This window comes from Castor canadensis, chromosome 11 (assembly GCF_047511655.1).
Source record: "Castor canadensis chromosome 11, mCasCan1.hap1v2, whole genome shotgun sequence".
Classification (NCBI taxonomy): Eukaryota; Metazoa; Chordata; class Mammalia; order Rodentia; family Castoridae; genus Castor; species Castor canadensis.
Window position 1 is genome coordinate 50815333 of NC_133396.1, and position 15258 is coordinate 50830590.

General features: G+C 56.6%; 1 protein-coding gene across 3 annotated transcripts in view; it reads left to right on the forward strand.

Annotated features, from left to right (window-relative positions):
• Llgl1 (LLGL scribble cell polarity complex component 1) overlaps window positions 1–15258 on the forward strand; it is a 16873-nt gene continuing 1615 nt past the window's right edge. For 2 of the 3 annotated variants that reach the window (XM_020159575.2, XM_020159576.2), the window contains exons 1-20: window positions 1–131; window positions 3944–4041; window positions 6112–6193; window positions 6294–6424; window positions 7451–7609; window positions 7681–7843; window positions 7924–8059; window positions 8173–8311; window positions 8441–8595; window positions 8669–8892; window positions 9021–9088; window positions 10116–10269; window positions 10345–10449; window positions 11013–11305; window positions 11537–11684; window positions 11850–12003; window positions 13476–13771; window positions 14234–14498; window positions 14687–14801; window positions 14974–15080. In XM_020159575.2, the coding sequence (XP_020015164.1) occupies window positions 51–131; window positions 3944–4041; window positions 6112–6193; window positions 6294–6424; window positions 7451–7609; window positions 7681–7843; window positions 7924–8059; window positions 8173–8311; window positions 8441–8595; window positions 8669–8892; window positions 9021–9088; window positions 10116–10269; window positions 10345–10449; window positions 11013–11305; window positions 11537–11684; window positions 11850–12003; window positions 13476–13771; window positions 14234–14498; window positions 14687–14801; window positions 14974–15080 (3073 nt within the window). In that variant the 5' untranslated portion in view covers window positions 1–50. The remainder of the gene's footprint in view (window positions 132–3943; window positions 4042–6111; window positions 6194–6293; window positions 6425–7450; window positions 7610–7680; window positions 7844–7923; window positions 8060–8172; window positions 8312–8440; window positions 8596–8668; window positions 8893–9020; window positions 9089–10115; window positions 10270–10344; window positions 10450–11012; window positions 11306–11536; window positions 11685–11849; window positions 12004–13475; window positions 13772–14233; window positions 14499–14686; window positions 14802–14973; window positions 15081–15258) is intronic. The other variant, XM_020159577.2, reaches the window with a different exon arrangement.

A 15258-nucleotide genomic window follows, 5' to 3' on the forward strand; every position in this document is an offset into this window, starting at 1 on the left:
TCCTGCGGGCGGCGGCGGCGGCGGGCGCGGCGCCGGCACCCGGGCGCAAGATGATGAAGTTTCGGTTCCGGCGGCAAGGCGCCGACCCGCAGCGAGAGAAGCTCAAACAGGAGCTCTTCGCCTTCAACAAGGTGCGGCGGCGGCCCGGGCTTGGGCGGAGGGGGCGGGCCGGGGGCCGGGGTCGGAGCCACGTCGGGCCGGGGGGAGGGGGCGCCTGACTGGAGCGGCGCGGGGCGGACGCCAGGCTAGCGCCCCTCGGCGGCCCCGCGCCTCGCGTACTCCGCTCCTTGGCTCTCGGACTCTGGGTGGTGCTGGGTCTTGCTGACTTTTGTGCTTGCCTCTCCGGCTCTCGTGGGCCTCCCTGGTCCCGGCCCTGCACGTCTCTAGCCGTCCGGGTCTCTCTCATTGCCACTATTTGCATCTCTCTGCGTCCCTGCCCCTCCCTCTCCTGCCCCTGTGACGGTCGCCTTCTCAGTTTGTGCCTGTATGTGTTGCGGGGGGTGGAGGGGTCCTCTTGCCTCTGTCGCTGCGTATCTCTTCTCTGCCTCTCTTGTCTCCCTTTATCTCTTTGCCTCTCATTTTTCTTTTTGTGTCTCTGTATCTCTGAGTCTTTGCTTGTTTTCCCTTACTCGCCTCTACGTCTTTGTAGGGTCTTATTCCCGGTCTCTTTATCCTTTTTCTTTGTGGCCCCTGCCTGGCCCTTGGGACAGCCCAGAGGCGGGTTTTGTTTTGCTTTCGCACCCAGGTCGGCGGGAGAGGTGAGGGATGGAGGAGAAGTGGGGGGTGGTGCTGGGAAATCCCTCGGCGAAGCCTCTCCCTCCCCCACGGCCCTAGGCCCTGCCCTTCCCTGGTCCAGCCAGTGGCTTCTAGTCCAGTGGACATGCCCCTTTGTGTACCCAGATACACTTGAAGTTGTGGTGCCTCAGTATCCCCAGCCATGAAACGGAAGACACTTTTCTTTTTGCTGTGGGTTCTGGCTCCCTGTGTCGCATGGGCCAGCTGACCTGACACTTTGCACCAACTTGGACTGGGGCTAGAGGATTGGTAGGTCCTTCTTTCCATGGGAGGAGAGGGCTTCCATCTCTCCCTGCACTGATGGCCAGGTAGAGTGGGGCTCCAGCCTGCCCATTGCTAACTCCTCCCTAGTGGTGGGGCTCAGTTTGGGCCCCTCAGTTTTGCCTTTGGCTTGCTATTTGGGAATGGATTTATCTCCATTACACACATGAGAAAATTGGGGTGCAGAGAGGGAGTGAGGACTTGTCCAAAGTCACAGAGTGAGCTGGGCCACTTTGTCTTCCTTGAGTTGCTCCGAGGTGGGATTGGATCTTAGCCTGGAGGAGCAGGGAGTTTTGGAGGGGTTACTGGCATTCTGTGAGCAGATGGTCCCTGGAAAGGCTCTGGGATGTCTCAGGCAGGCAGTTTTTCCTGCTGAGGTCCCAGCTCACAATCCTGGGGCTGCCAGGAGGTCCCTCACACTTGGTGACTGAGAAGCTGCCTAAGAGGGGAGGCTGGTGTTCAGGGGCCTCCAGATACTGCCTCTTCTTATGCTGGGGCAGCTGTGAGGGTGAGTCCCCCTGAGGTGAAAGAAGAATGGCCCTTCCAGAAAGACAGAACAGGTCCTGGACTATGTCATTTCCTCAGTCCTTGGATTGAGCTGTGCAGTAAGGACTTGTACCTTTGGGAGTGAAGATCTGAGGTTTGGCTCATTCTGGTTGGCTGTAGCATGAGGTGGGGATGGGGAGACCCTATTGGAGTAGGCAGCAATAATGGGAGAGAAGTGTTCTTGGGGAAGGAGCTTGGTTGCCAAAGGGAATGGATGGGTGATTCCTAGGGAATAGGCCTCAGAGTCCTAAGTTTGGGGGTGTTTGTCAGGGGTAAAGACAGACTATGACTCTGGGTTGAGATCCCAGCCCAGCCCAGCCCACGCATTGCTTGTGTAATGTGTACTTCATGTCCGTTTAATATGGAGCTCCTACTCCTTGGTGCTAGGGACACAGTGGGGACCAAAAGAGACCAATATCTCTTCACTTAGGGGACTGATGTACTCACTGGGAAGATGGTGAAAAGCCAAAACAAAAAAGTAAAGTTCTGTAGTTGACATGATCACTGGTACTGTGAATAAAAAGGAAGCAGGGTGAGGATGTGGGAAATGTGGACAGGGATGCTGCTTGCTGTAGCTAGGATAGTGTAGGGAGACCTTCCAGAGAAGTTGTCAGCTTCCTGAGTGTTGGGAAGGACCCTGCCATGAGGTATGCATGGTGAAGCAGGTTTAGGGGCAGAGGGACTATATATGCAAAGGCTCTGAGGCAGGAGCCTGACTAATGTATTGGAAGAGAGCAAAGTGCCTTGGAGCTGAGTCAGGTGAGCTAGGAGAAGTGGGAGATGCTGACAGAGAGGGGCCACATGGTGAGGACTTGGCTCTGACTGTGGGTGAACTGGGACCCTTGGAGAGCTCTAGGCAGATGAGGGGTAGGGAGCTGACTGGTTTTCACAGGCTTCCTCTGGCCTCTTTGGGGAGCAGACTGTAGTGAGTACTAGTCCAGGCAGGTGGTGAAGGCTGTAGGATGTCAGAAGGATGTCTGTGTGTGTCTTGAAACTGAGGGGATAGGACCCAGGAGTGGATTGGACTTAGGGTGTGAAGATGCTAGACCAATGACCTAGCCTCCTCTCTGTAAATCAGGAACTGGGTGGGGCCCACTCAAGGCTGTGGGGATTTGGGACGTCATATTTGCCCTCTCTGCTGGACACTAGGGCATAGCCTGGGACTGGCTAGATGCGGTCAGTTCCAGCAAGGGCATGGCAGTGATGGTGGAAATAGGAAGGTCTCCCCAACTCCCCAGTCAAAAGAGCTCTGCTCTACCATCAGGCTGCTCCATGTGAGGGCCCCGTGGAAGCAGGCTGGAGAGTACTGTGATCAGCCCAAGGCCACATAGGCCCTCCCAAACCAGCTGCCCAGATAGCTCAGTCCCCTCCTGGATGGGCTAAGGGTGGGTGATAGCTGGGGATAGGCTTTTGTTTTGTTTTCAGAGTCTTGCTGTGTAGCCCAGGCTGGCCTTAAACTCAAGATCTTCTTGTCTTAGCTTCCCAAGTGCTGGGATTACAGGCATGTTCATGCCTGGTTTGGAGATAGGTGATGGGTGTACCATGCTGGTGTTCAAGACGGGGCTCCCCAGGGAGACCCTCTTAGACATGAGTGGAAGCTCTTTGGAAGGTGGGTAAATGAAGGGAAACTCAACCAAGTCGAAGGAGAAAGTACAGGAGTCTGGTGGGTAAGGAAGGGGCCATACCAAGCAGGACTAGCCCTACAAGGAGCAGAGGACTAAGTAGGGCTGATGGGTTGCAACTCTTGTTGCCTGGCTGTTTCTAGGTAGGAGGAGGGGTGATACCTTCAGGGGCTGGGCAGAAAGCTATCTGTCTCTGGGTCTTGGTTTTCTTGTGTCTGCAGGAAGTCAGTGTGCTCTGCCTAGCTGATTGTGGGTGTTGACCTTGACATTTGACCTCCATGTGGGGCCTGTGGTGAGTGCCATGGACTTCACATGGCACTCTGGGCAGCACAGCTCTTTACTACACTTTAGTCTGTGCCTCTAGGTATGGGGTGCAGGACTCCCAGGGGGCAGGTGGCGTCCTTATCTTCAGTGCCTGCTCCTCTTTGAGCCTCATGCACAGTGGGGTGAGGTGGGCATTGAGTAGAACCCGTGCTTGGCAAGAGGAGGGCCTCTGGGCCATACACTCAGAAGCAGCTCAGGACTCAGCCCACCTCTCGATGAACTGGGGGTACAGCCATGCGTTTCACAGTTGAGGACACTGAGGTACAGTGAGCAGGTGGACTTGGCTTCTACCCCTAGTGCCTCAGTGGCAGAGCCTAAAGGCTGCCATGGGGGCCATAGTGGGCCAGAGCAGCAGTGTTTGGTGTGTGCACCCACAGCAGTCCCCTCCCCTGCAGACTGTGGAGCATGGCTTCCCTAACCAGCCCAGCGCCCTGGCCTTCGACCCTGAACTTCGCATCATGGCCATTGGCACCAGGTCTGGGGCTGTCAAGATGTATCCTTTGCAACTGTGTCATTCAGATCATTCAAGATCCTTTGTGTTAGGGTCCCAGCCTTGGCAGGTACTTTGTGGAGACTGCAGTTCATGCTGGGGTGTCAAAGGAAGTTGGCCCTGCCTGTGTGCCTGAATGACTCCTCTTGGAGATGATACGGTCCTTTTGCTGGGAGATGGGTGATGGGGGGTCAGCTTGCAGGGGCCACAGCTGTTCTTCACTGCATTTCCCTCCCTGTGTTTCAGTCAGCTAGTTTCCTAGGCAACGCTACCAAGGTCCTAGCAACTGTGATTGGGGAGACCTGGCCAAGTGGCTGGGCTGAGTTACCCAGTGAGGATGGTGGGTGGGTTGGGGACCCTGGTGAGTGGGTGTACACACATGTGCAAATGTGAAGATGTGTATGATTTAGGACAGGATGCCAGGCAGTGCCAGGCTCAGCATGATGAGCACAGCACAGCCCCCACCTGGATCCTGGTGCCACACAATGGGCCATGTGAGCTGTACAAAGCGGGCATTTTCCTACAGTCCAGGGTGGAGGTGGGGGCTGGGGCCAGCAGGCTGCTGAATGTCTTCTTGCCTACTCTGGGACTCCCACCCCAATTGCTCTTGGGGAGACTGAGGTGCATAGTCTGGTTGGTGCCCTCCTCCTCCCTATATGGTGCTCTCTGTGTCAGTACCCTGGTAACCCAGATACTGATGGTCAGGAAATAAGTCGGTGCCTGAGAAGAAAGGGCATGAGATAGGGTCTTCTCATTCCAGGACTGGGGGCACTGGCCAGGACAGGGTGGGTGTCTGAGCCTGTGGCTTCTGAGTTTTTTGCCTGCTCTAGGGAGTGTGGCAGGGCTGGAACGTCTCCTCCTCTTACAGGGGCCCTTGAGGCATTGGTGGGGGGCCCACCCCCAACCTTCATGAATGCTGTGGTGCCTCCATAAGTGTGATGCTACAGACTTTCTCCATCTCACAAGGCTCTGTGTCTGCCTGCACTGGCTTTGCTGTCAGGCGCTCCGAGATATCCCTCCTGTAGAGGGTCCCTGTGCACTGGTTCCCCATGCTCACAGAGGACCTGGAGTGCAGAGAGGGACACAGTCTCAGAGGGGATGCTAGAGCTGGGGGCCTCCCCCACTTCCCTCTTTTTACTAAAATTCCAGAGCCTGGAGTCTCTGGGGTTGAGAAACTGAGGCTGGAGAAGGTCAACCCTGGTCTTAGAAGCTACCCCTCCTCCTGCAAGGCAGCCCTATCTCCTTGGCGACCCTGCTTCCCTCCCAGCTGTTCCTGCCCCCTCTTTTGTCTCTTTCACTGTCCCTGCCAGGCTCCTGTGGGGAGCCCAGCTCAAGCTCCAGGCAACGGTTCCTGCCTTGTCACTGGGGCAACGTCGCTGATCCCTCCTTCAGCTCTCTTCTGGGCCCCTCAGGCCCTGCTGGCCACTATCATCCCTAGAGTTGCTAGGACTCTAGGTGCTAGCAGTGGGGACTTCAAGCAGGTTAGCACCCTCTCCCAGTCTCTGTGTGTTCATCTGGAAAGTGGGCAGTGGAGGCTGTTGGCTCTATGCCCTGAAGAGAGGTTGGGGTCCTTGCCCATAGCTGGAGTGGACCCAGCATCTGTGGTAAAAGGCAGCCTGGACTCTTCTTTGCCCTTTGGACTTCTCTGTTCAGGCCTAGCCTGCCTGATTCCAGCTACCAGGCCCTCAGCCCACATAGCCAGATAAAGACACACAGGATGCTGAGATGGAACAGAGCCCAAGCTATGCACCAGGTTGGGGCCATGTATGCTGGACAGGTTTTTATTCTCACTTGGTCTTCCACAGAAATCATTAGCCCATTTTACAGATGAGGACATAAAGGTCCTACAGCAGTACCTGACTTGCAGGGGCTGCATGGAGCCTACACTATGAGCCTGAGAGTACTTTGGGCGTGGAGGGCTAAAGCTTTTTTCAGAGAAGGGGCCCCTGGACAGGCAGGTCTGGAGCAGGACCCATTGGAATAATCCCAAGGAAGGAGAGAGCCTCTGCATTTCCTGTGCCGCAGTTTCTTGGCCTGTTGTACATGTTTCTGTCCTTGACCAGTCACCCTCAGCTACGGTGCACCTGGAGTGGAATTTACAGGCCTGCACCGGGACACAGCCACTGTCACCCAGATGCACTTCCTGCCTGGCCAGGTGAGTGCTGGCTCCCCTCCGCCCCCAGCCAGATCCTTTGGTTTCCATGTCCTCCCAACCTTCCTGACTAGCCCAGTTTGGGTCTCTGCTTACCTACCAGGGCCGCCTCTTGACCCTGCTCGATGACAGCAGCCTGCATCTCTGGGAGATTGTCCACCATAATGGCTGTGCCCACTTGGAGGAGGCACTCAGCTTTCAGCCGCCCAGCCGGCCCAGCTTTGAGAATGTCAGGTATTGGAGGACTTGGCTGGGACCAGCCACTGGGCAGGTGGGATCCAGGGAGGCTGGGAGCTGGCATGTCAAGGTGTGGCAGGGAGGGGCAGCTGCCAGCAGGACTGTGATTTGGGTGGGAGTGCATGGAGTCTGGCTTGAGTTAGGCCCCTGTTTTGCTGTGGCTCTGTACTTCTTAGGTTCAATGTAAGGTGTTTTGGCTGAGTCTAAGATGAGTAGGTTGATCTGTGGTACTGACTGTGGGAGCCTTTAGTTTTGGGAGCCTCAGGAGATAATGTGTGCTATATATCAAACTCCTTGGACTTACAGCCTGGTGCTGTGGTCCCTATAGTGATAGGGTTTTCTAGAGGCTTGGGACAGGGTCTAAGCCAAGTTGACATCAGCAAAGGTCCCTTGGCCCCTTGAGTTGGGGGTGGAAGATGGGCCATTGTATGCACAGGTGAATAGGCAGGTAAGGTGCAAGGAAGGTCATCTAGAGTGGGCTTGGTGAGGTGCTAGCAGGATGCTCTAGGTGCATGGAGTGGGCCTAACCCTTAGGTGAGAGTAAGGGGCCTCTTCTCCCAGGACTGCCAGAAATGGCTGGAACAGAGGAGTCCTTGCCCAAGAGTGGTTTCCTGAGTAGTTTCAGTCTCTGCAGGCAGGGGCTGTCTGGGCCCTCCTGTGGTTGGGAGGTGTCCAGCAGGCTGGTGGCAGGAGTCCTGGGTGGGATTTAGAGAGGCCAAATCTGTTGTGAAGCTCCTGGTTCTGACTGGAGAAATGCCTGGTCTCCTGGTGGTGAGAGGAGCCGGGAGTCCGTCTCCAAGACCTGGGGAACCTATTTTTATCTCTCTCCCTGCCGACATCCTGATGAATAATTGAGCGGGCTAATTACACCACACCGTCACCCTCCCAGGGCGTCAGCCTGTGCTGTAAGTAGGCCCTATGAGTGCAGAGGGGCAGGAATGAGCTGGCAGTAGGGCCCAACCCCTTTCACACCCTTCCCAACAGGTATAGGGGTTCAACCTCACCCCTTCTCATCCCCTGCAGCACCACAGCCAGCCTCACTCGTGTCACAGTGGTCCTATTGGTGGCTGTTGGCAACACAGCAGCCTTGGGAACTGAAGGCAGCAGCATCTTCTTCCTGGATGTCACCACCTTGACGCTGCTCGAAGGGCAGACTCTCAGTGCAGACGAGGTGCTGCGCAGGTGAGCAGTAGGTGGGAAGAACTTCCCATGTGTGAGAAGTTCTCAGGACTCATTGGGGCTCTCTCTTGCAGTGTGCCAGATGATTACCGGTGCGGGAAGGCCCTGGGCCCTGTGGAGTCACTCCAGGGACACCTACGGGACCCCACCAAGATCCTCATTGGCTACAGCAGGGGCCTGCTGGTCATCTGGAACCAGGCTGCGCGGTGTGTGGAACATGTCTTCCTGGGGAACCAGGTCAGTGCATGAAGCCTACACCCCTCAGTTGAGGCTCCTGCATGCACCTGCTGGCTCACATCCTCCTGCCCTATCCACAGCAACTGGAGAGCCTGTGTTGGGGGCGTGGTGGTGAAACCATCATCAGCTCACACAGTGATGGCAGCTACGCTGTCTGGTCTACAGACACTGGCAGCCGGCTGACAATGCAGCCCACAGTAGCTACCACGCCCTATGGTGAGTACTGGGGAGGCCAGAGCTAGTGGGTGGTGTCTGGAGGGCCACCTGGCCTTGCTGGGGGCGCTGCCTAACCAAATCTGCAAAGGGAGACCCTGAGCATCCTCGGTCAGGTGGTGGACCTTCCCCTGGAGAGAGGCAGGAGGCAACTTTCAGGAAGATCAGGAATGGGAGGTCTGATGCGGTCTTCCCCCCAGGTCCCTTTCCATGCAAAGCCATCAACAAGATTCTGTGGCGGAACTGTGAATCAGGGTAGGTTGAGGGAGCAGTTGTGCCTGGCTGGGGCCTGAAATGGTGTGGCTGAACATACAGGGGTAAAGCCCTTGGTGGGTGTGCAGTGTGTGCTCCAAAGGCTCCCTGCTTACATGACCCCTCTTTCAGGGGCCACTTTATCATCTTCAGTGGTGGCATGCCCCGTGCCAGCTACGGTGACCGCCACTGTGTGAGTGTGCTTCGAGCTGAGACTCTGGTGACTCTAGACTTTACCTCACGCATCATTGACTTCTTCACGGTGCATAGCACGAGGCCTGAGGATGGTGTGTGCCCTGTCCCCCACCCCTAGCCTGCCCAGTGAAGCCTGTGGCTGAACTCACCCATCCTGTCCGGCAGAATTTGATGACCCCCAGGCCTTGGCTGTGCTGCTGGAAGAGGAGCTGGTGGTGCTGGACCTGAAGACCCCTGGCTGGCCGGCCATGCCTGCCCCCTACCTGGCCCCACTGCACTCATCCGCCATCACTTGCTCTGCCCATGTTGCCAATGTTCCCAGCAAGCTGTGGGCCCGCATTGTGAGTGCTGGTGAGAAGCAGAGCCCCCAGTCTGCCTCTAGTGCCTCGGTGAGTGTGTGGGTATCCTGTGAATGGCATTGTGGGGAGTGTGCTCCTACTGGAGGGCAGTACTGGGCTCAAGCTGGAGGTGGGAATGTGGGTGTATATAAGCTCACATCACTGCTGTCCTTTCCTAGAGTTGGCCCATCACTGGGGGCCGGAACCTGGCCCAGGAGCCATCTCAGCGAGGGCTTCTGCTGACTGGGTAGGTGTTGGGGTGGGGAGGAGGGGGAGTGAGGCCCTGCACCAACCAGGCCTGGTGTGTCCCTTGCCAGTCCCAGGTTCTGTGGGCACTGATGTGTCAGGTGACTCAGGCCTGGCACCTGGTGGGTCCAGGTTGTTCTCCTTGCCCACGGAGGATTGTATAAAGCCTCCCTAGATCCTGGGTTAAAGCCCTGCCCTGCTCTGTCTCTTGGCCTGGAACTGAGTTCCAGCACACCCAAGGGCTCCACCCACCTGGCTTGCCTGCCCTGGGACCGGAAAATCTGGGCTAGCCCACGCCAACTGCCCAAGGCAGGTGCTGGAGAGCCCGACCTGGGCCTGGCGGGCGCTAACGTGCCTGATGACTCACGCCTGCTTCCTGCCCTGCCCTCCCTCCTGTGCTGGGACCCTTTGGCCTCTCACTGCAACGTGTCCTCCCCTTTTGGGAACTTGCTGTAGCTTTCAGGGCTGCTGGAATGAGTCCCACTGAGCCCCATTCTTGTACCTTTTCACATTTTGGCTCTGGGCTTCCCCCATTGTCCAGGAGGCACCATTTGGACTCTGCAGCTGTGTCCAGAGGCTGTGCCCTAGATTTTTCGACTGTTGGCTCCCCAGCTCCATGTTCCTTCCTCCCTTGCCTCCCCAGCCTTCCTGCTGCTCTGCCCTATCCGGTCACCTCAAACCACAGCTGGTCCCTCTTGGGCTTCCCAGCCCTTATTCTGATTGCCAAGTATCCCCCAGTCTTCTGTCTTTTGTGTTTCTCCCTCTGCCCTTTCCTGGTTGTCAAGGTGGTTATTTCTACCCCTTTCCATCCTGTTTGAAGGGCCCATGTGCATGTTATAGATGTAGCTTGGCACACAGTAGGTGGTACTGCCTGTTTGTTCTATATAGTAAGTGCTCATTAGTGCATGCAGTAGGATTCTGGCTAGTGTTTGGCATATGCAGTAGGTGCTCACAGTGACTATTGGAAGAGTGGATGAAGGGGTGTGCAGGTCTCCTAGGGGTGACTGTAGTGTTTGCCCTTGCTGCAGCCATGAGGATGGCACCGTGCGGTTCTGGGATGCCTCTGGTGTGGCGCTTCGGCCACTCTACAAGCTGAGCACAGCTGGCCTCTTCCAAATGGACTGTGAACATGCTGACAGCTTGGGCCAGGCTGCTGAGGATGACTGGCCACCCTTCCGCAAGGTGGGCTCCCTCCCCTGGCCTTGAGGAGCCAGTCCCAGCTCTGCCTGGTGTTGTCACTCTATCCTGTCCCTTCAGGTGGGCTGCTTTGACCCCTATAGTGATGATCCCCGGCTCGGTGTGCAGAAGGTTGTACTCTGCAAGTACACAGCCCAGATGGTGGTGGCTGGCACTGCAGGCCAGGTATGGCTGGATGTGCCTTGGATAAGAGGGGTCAGGGAGGGCTTTCTGGAGGAGATGGGCCTGAAATGAAGGATCTGGTGGAGGGATAGAGAGATTGACATGGGCAGAATCCCAGAGGTGGAAATGGGGGTCCGGGTGGGGCTGGCTGGAATTAGGCCAGATAGGAAGTGGGGCCTGTCTCTGGGGATCTTGAGCCGGGCTCTGGTGGGGAAACATGGAGACTTGGAGGTGCTGGTGGAACATGTGCGTCAAATGAGCTCTGTGAGGGCAGGGACTAGCCATTCTCAATCACAGCCCTGCCTCTGGCACTTCCCAATATCCAGGAAGGCTCAATGTATGCTCATTGCTAAAGAGGAGACAGTAGCTTGGGTAAGAGTCCTTCACTTAAGGAGGGCAAGGACCAGTGCTCATGACTGTGCTCCTTGGTATATAGTAGACATTCAAAAAGGGATTATTTAGTGGGTGAACTGAAGAGAGTCCTAGAGGCACCCAGGCAGCGGTTGGGGTGGAGCCCAGGGCACCCTTTCTCTGTGCTGACCCTCCCCTGCCCGATTGTGAACCAGGTGCTGGTGCTGGAGCTCAGTGACATGCCAGCAGAGCAGGCCATCAGTGTGGCCAGTGTGGACCTCCTCCAGGACCGCGAGGGCTTCACGTGGAAGGGCCACGAGCGACTGAGCCCACGCATGGGGCCACTGCCTTGGCCTGCTGGCTTCCAGCCCCGGGTGCTGGTGCAGTGCCTGCCGCCTGCTGCTGTCACAGCTGTCACACTCCATGCTGAGTGGAGCCTTGTGGCCTTTGGCACTAGTCATGGCTTCGGCCTCTTTGACTACCAGCGCAAGAGCCCAGTGCTAGCCAGGTATGTGGGGCAGGGTAGGTGGGCAGGCAGCTGGAGCCCTGGCAAAGTAGGGTCTGTGCTTCAGTTTCTCATTCTAAAGTTTGGTGTAAAGGCAGGCTGATTGCAAAAGCCCTGTAGCCTGTCACCCTGTAAGGAATAACAGCAACTCCCTGCAGGACACGCTGAGCATCACTAACTGATAGCACTGCAGGGTGGGGCCAGAGGGGCTGATGCTGGCCTTGCCTGCCCTAGGTGCACCCTTCACCCTAACGACTCTCTGGCTATGGAGGGGCCGCTATCCCGGGTGAAGTCCCTCAAGAAATCACTGCGACAGTCTTTCCGGCGTATTCGCAAGAGCCGTGTTTCAGGCAAGAAGCGGGCTGCTAATGCTAACAGCAAGGTGAGCTGGAGTGGCTGCCTGAGAAGCCCTATTGTGCTTCTCAGGATGAGGAGGGTGCAAGGGGAGGCCTGGGGAACACAGTGGATGAATGGTGATGAATGTCAGCTGCTAGACAGAATGGTTGCAGTGAGGCTCAGGAGAACCTCTCAGTCCCTACCCTTACAGCTGCTGGAGGCCAACGCACAGCTGGCAGAGCAGCCCTGCCCTCATGACGTGGAGATGACACCTGTGCAGCGCCGCATTGAGCCCCGCTCTGCTGATGACTCCCTCTCTGGTGTCGTGCGTTGCCTCTACTTTGCTGACACATTTCTTCGAGATGGTGAGTCCAGGGCAGGGATTGAAGAGGATGTCTTCTGTAGTGGTGGGGTGGTGGTGGGATTGTGCCTTCCAGGAGGTTTGAAAGTGTTAGGATTTACTGTGTGCTGGGCTGTGCTGGTGATGGGGATGCCCTGCTGTTCATACAGCCTCCCATGGGGACATGTGATGAGGACTTACTGAGTGAGCCAGTCATGCCCAGCAGACTTGAGCAAGAAGGGACCCCACGGTGAGGGCCAGGGCCAGGTCTGAGGCCCTTTGGTGGGCTGATGGAGGAACTGTCAGCAGTGTGGCTAGAGTGAGTGAGCGAGGGAGGAGAGGGAGAGGCCTAGGCAGGGCTAGTGATGGCTGCCATGCTGAGGACCTGGCTTAGACTCTGGGTGACTTAGGAGCCCCTTAAGGGGGTCCTTAAGGATATTGACTGGTTCTTTGATGTTTACCTTGTATAATAGTAAATTTGAAACACCCATGCACCTCATTTGCCACCCCCAGGTATCTACTGCTGTTTTGTGTCTACCCCACACTCTGCTATCATATCTTGCTGGAGTATTTTAAACAAAAACCCAGGCATGAATACCTCACAAGTGCCTGAGAAATGTCCCGACAGCCATACTGCCCATATCACACCCCATAGAACTGAGGCTATTCCCTAGACCCAGCTCATGCTTGGTCCATGGACCCCTCGTGTGATGTCATTTACTTGTCTAGGGTGTTTGTCTGGTAGATTTCCCTACTGTGTGGATGGGCTTAACTGCTCCATGTCCCTGTGGTGGGCTTCTGCCGCACAGCTATCATGTTTGAATCACTCTGGCTTTTCACTGGCGGCTGGCTCCCAGTGGCTTTGCTCTGGTTCATGAGTTATCAAGGATGCAGAATGGTAAATGTTCATGTCTGTCACCCTCTTGCATTGCTCAGCCCTACTAAAGATTGTGATCAGAGGCTCAGTTCACACATGCAAAGTAGGGTGAAGGGTTCTGAGCAAGCCTGGTTCATCTTGTCCCATGTTGTAGTGTGGGGGACAAGGTACAGAGGGTGGAGGTGAGGGAGAGGCTGGACCTGCAGCACATGCACCATGAAAGCTGATTCTCATCATGGCCAGGGACCAGTGATGGGATGTGAGGAGTGGGTAGGAGGAGTCTGCCTGAGTGACAGGAAGGGGGAAGCTGTGGTTGCCAAGATGGGGCTGAGGATGATTGGCAGAGCCAAGGTCCAATCTGTAGGCCTCTGACGATACTGTGCAGATGCCTTTGGGGTGGTTTGTGCTTCTACAGAAGGGCTGTATCCAGGCCTGTATCTGTAGTCAGCAGCATAGAGCTGGTCTCAGGCTAGTGAGTTGAGGTCACTAGGGAGGCATGGGAGTCCACCTGAGTTCTGAATGCCACAGTTAGAAAGTGGAGATGCAAGAGAGATAGGGGAGGATCTGTAAGGTGTGGGGGCACACAGTGAACACCTCCTCACTGTACTTATCCCCCACAGCGGCTCACCATGGGCCCACCATGTGGGCAGGCACCAACTCAGGCTCTGTGTTTGCCTATGCACTGGAGGTGCCAGCAGCTGTGGCAAGTGGTGAGAAGCGGCCAGAGCAGGCAGTGGAGGCTGTTCTGGGCAAGGAGGTGCAGTTGATGCACCGGGCACCTGTGGTAGCCATCGCTGTGTTGGATGGGCGTGGCCGCCCATTGCCTGAGCCCTATGAGGCCTCTCGGGACCTGGCGCAGGCACCTGACATGCAGGGTGGGCATGCCGTTCTCATTGCATCTGAGGAGCAGTTTAAGGTGAGCTGCTGTGGGCTTGGAGACCACCCCGCTTCCAGGCTCCTATCTTGAATTTTCTAGAACCTCTACCTGCCGAGACATTTCAAGTCCCTTCTGCCCTATCAGTGTGTCCCCAGCCAGCAGAGGCTCCTGAAGGATCCTGATGCTCTCTGGGCCTACAAAGTTCCCACAAGACCTTCCAATCTCACTGCCCCACACAGTGCCCTGCAGGGACCATTCCCAAGAGGCTCATGGTTTGGTAGGGATACCAGACACAGAACCTTAGGACCCTGTGTGGTTGATCTGACCACTGGTGGAGAAGGTCAGGGGGTCTCCTGGATCACAGTGAAGCCTGGGCTGAGTCTGCAGGTGGCAGTGTGGCCTGAGGCCTGTGGGACAAACTAGGCACCTGCAGCTATGAGAGAATAAGGGGCCCTGGGACAAGAAAGGTCCAGCCCCTCCTCATTGGCCGTCTTTCACCAGGTGTTCACACTACCCAAAGTGAGCGCCAAGACCAAGTTCAAGCTGACGGCCCATGAGGGCTGTCGTGTGCGCAAAGTGGCCCTGGCCACGTTTGCTAGTGTGGCATGTGAGGACTATGCTGAGACCTGCCTGGCCTGCCTCACCAACCTTGGCGACGTCCACGTCTTCTCAGTGCCTGGCCTGCGGCCTCAGGTGCACTACTCCTGCATCCGGAAGGAGGATATTAGTGGCATTGCTTCCTGTGTCTTCACACGCCATGGCCAGGGTGAGGTGGGGGTGGGTGGTCAGGAATGCAAGGGAAGATTGTGAAGGGCTAGGAGAATGCCTGGGAACAGTGGAGAGGGTGTGCCGTGTAGGGCACAGGCCCTGCTGGGGAGTGCTGCGGAGGGGCCAGCAAGGCTTAGGGCTGGTTGGTTCTCACTACACTCCTCAATCCTCCTCTCCTGTCCACAGGCTTTTACCTAATTTCCCCATCAGAATTTGAGCGCTTCTCCCTGAGTGCCCGCAACATCACAGAGCCACTTTGCTCTCTGGACATTAGCTGGCCCCATGATGCCACCCGATCCAGGTGTGTGGATGGGCCCATAATGAGAACCAGCTGTCAACCACCCTGGGCTCTGCCCTCTCTGGTGTAACTCCTGTCTGTTCCCTGGGTTTAGGGGGTGTGAGGATCGGCAGAGGGGGGAGGCAGTTAGGCACCTGCTCTGATCCCTACCACAACCCCATCTCTGCATTCACAGGCTCCAAGAGTCACCCAAGCTGAGCCAGGCTAATGGGACCCCAAGCATCATCCTGGCTCCACAGAGCTGTGATGGAAGCCCTGATCCTGCCCACAGCAAGGGAGCTGGTAGGGGGTGATGTAGTGGGGTGGGGTTCTGGCACAGTGGTTTCTGGGGAGGACTTGGGACGGGACTCATAGCTCAGGCACAGGGGAAGGCTCCTGAGGAGGCATCACTGAGCATCAGTACTGGAAGAGGGCAGAGAGGAGTAGATGTATGCCTGTCAGTGCCACATCCCACCAAGTG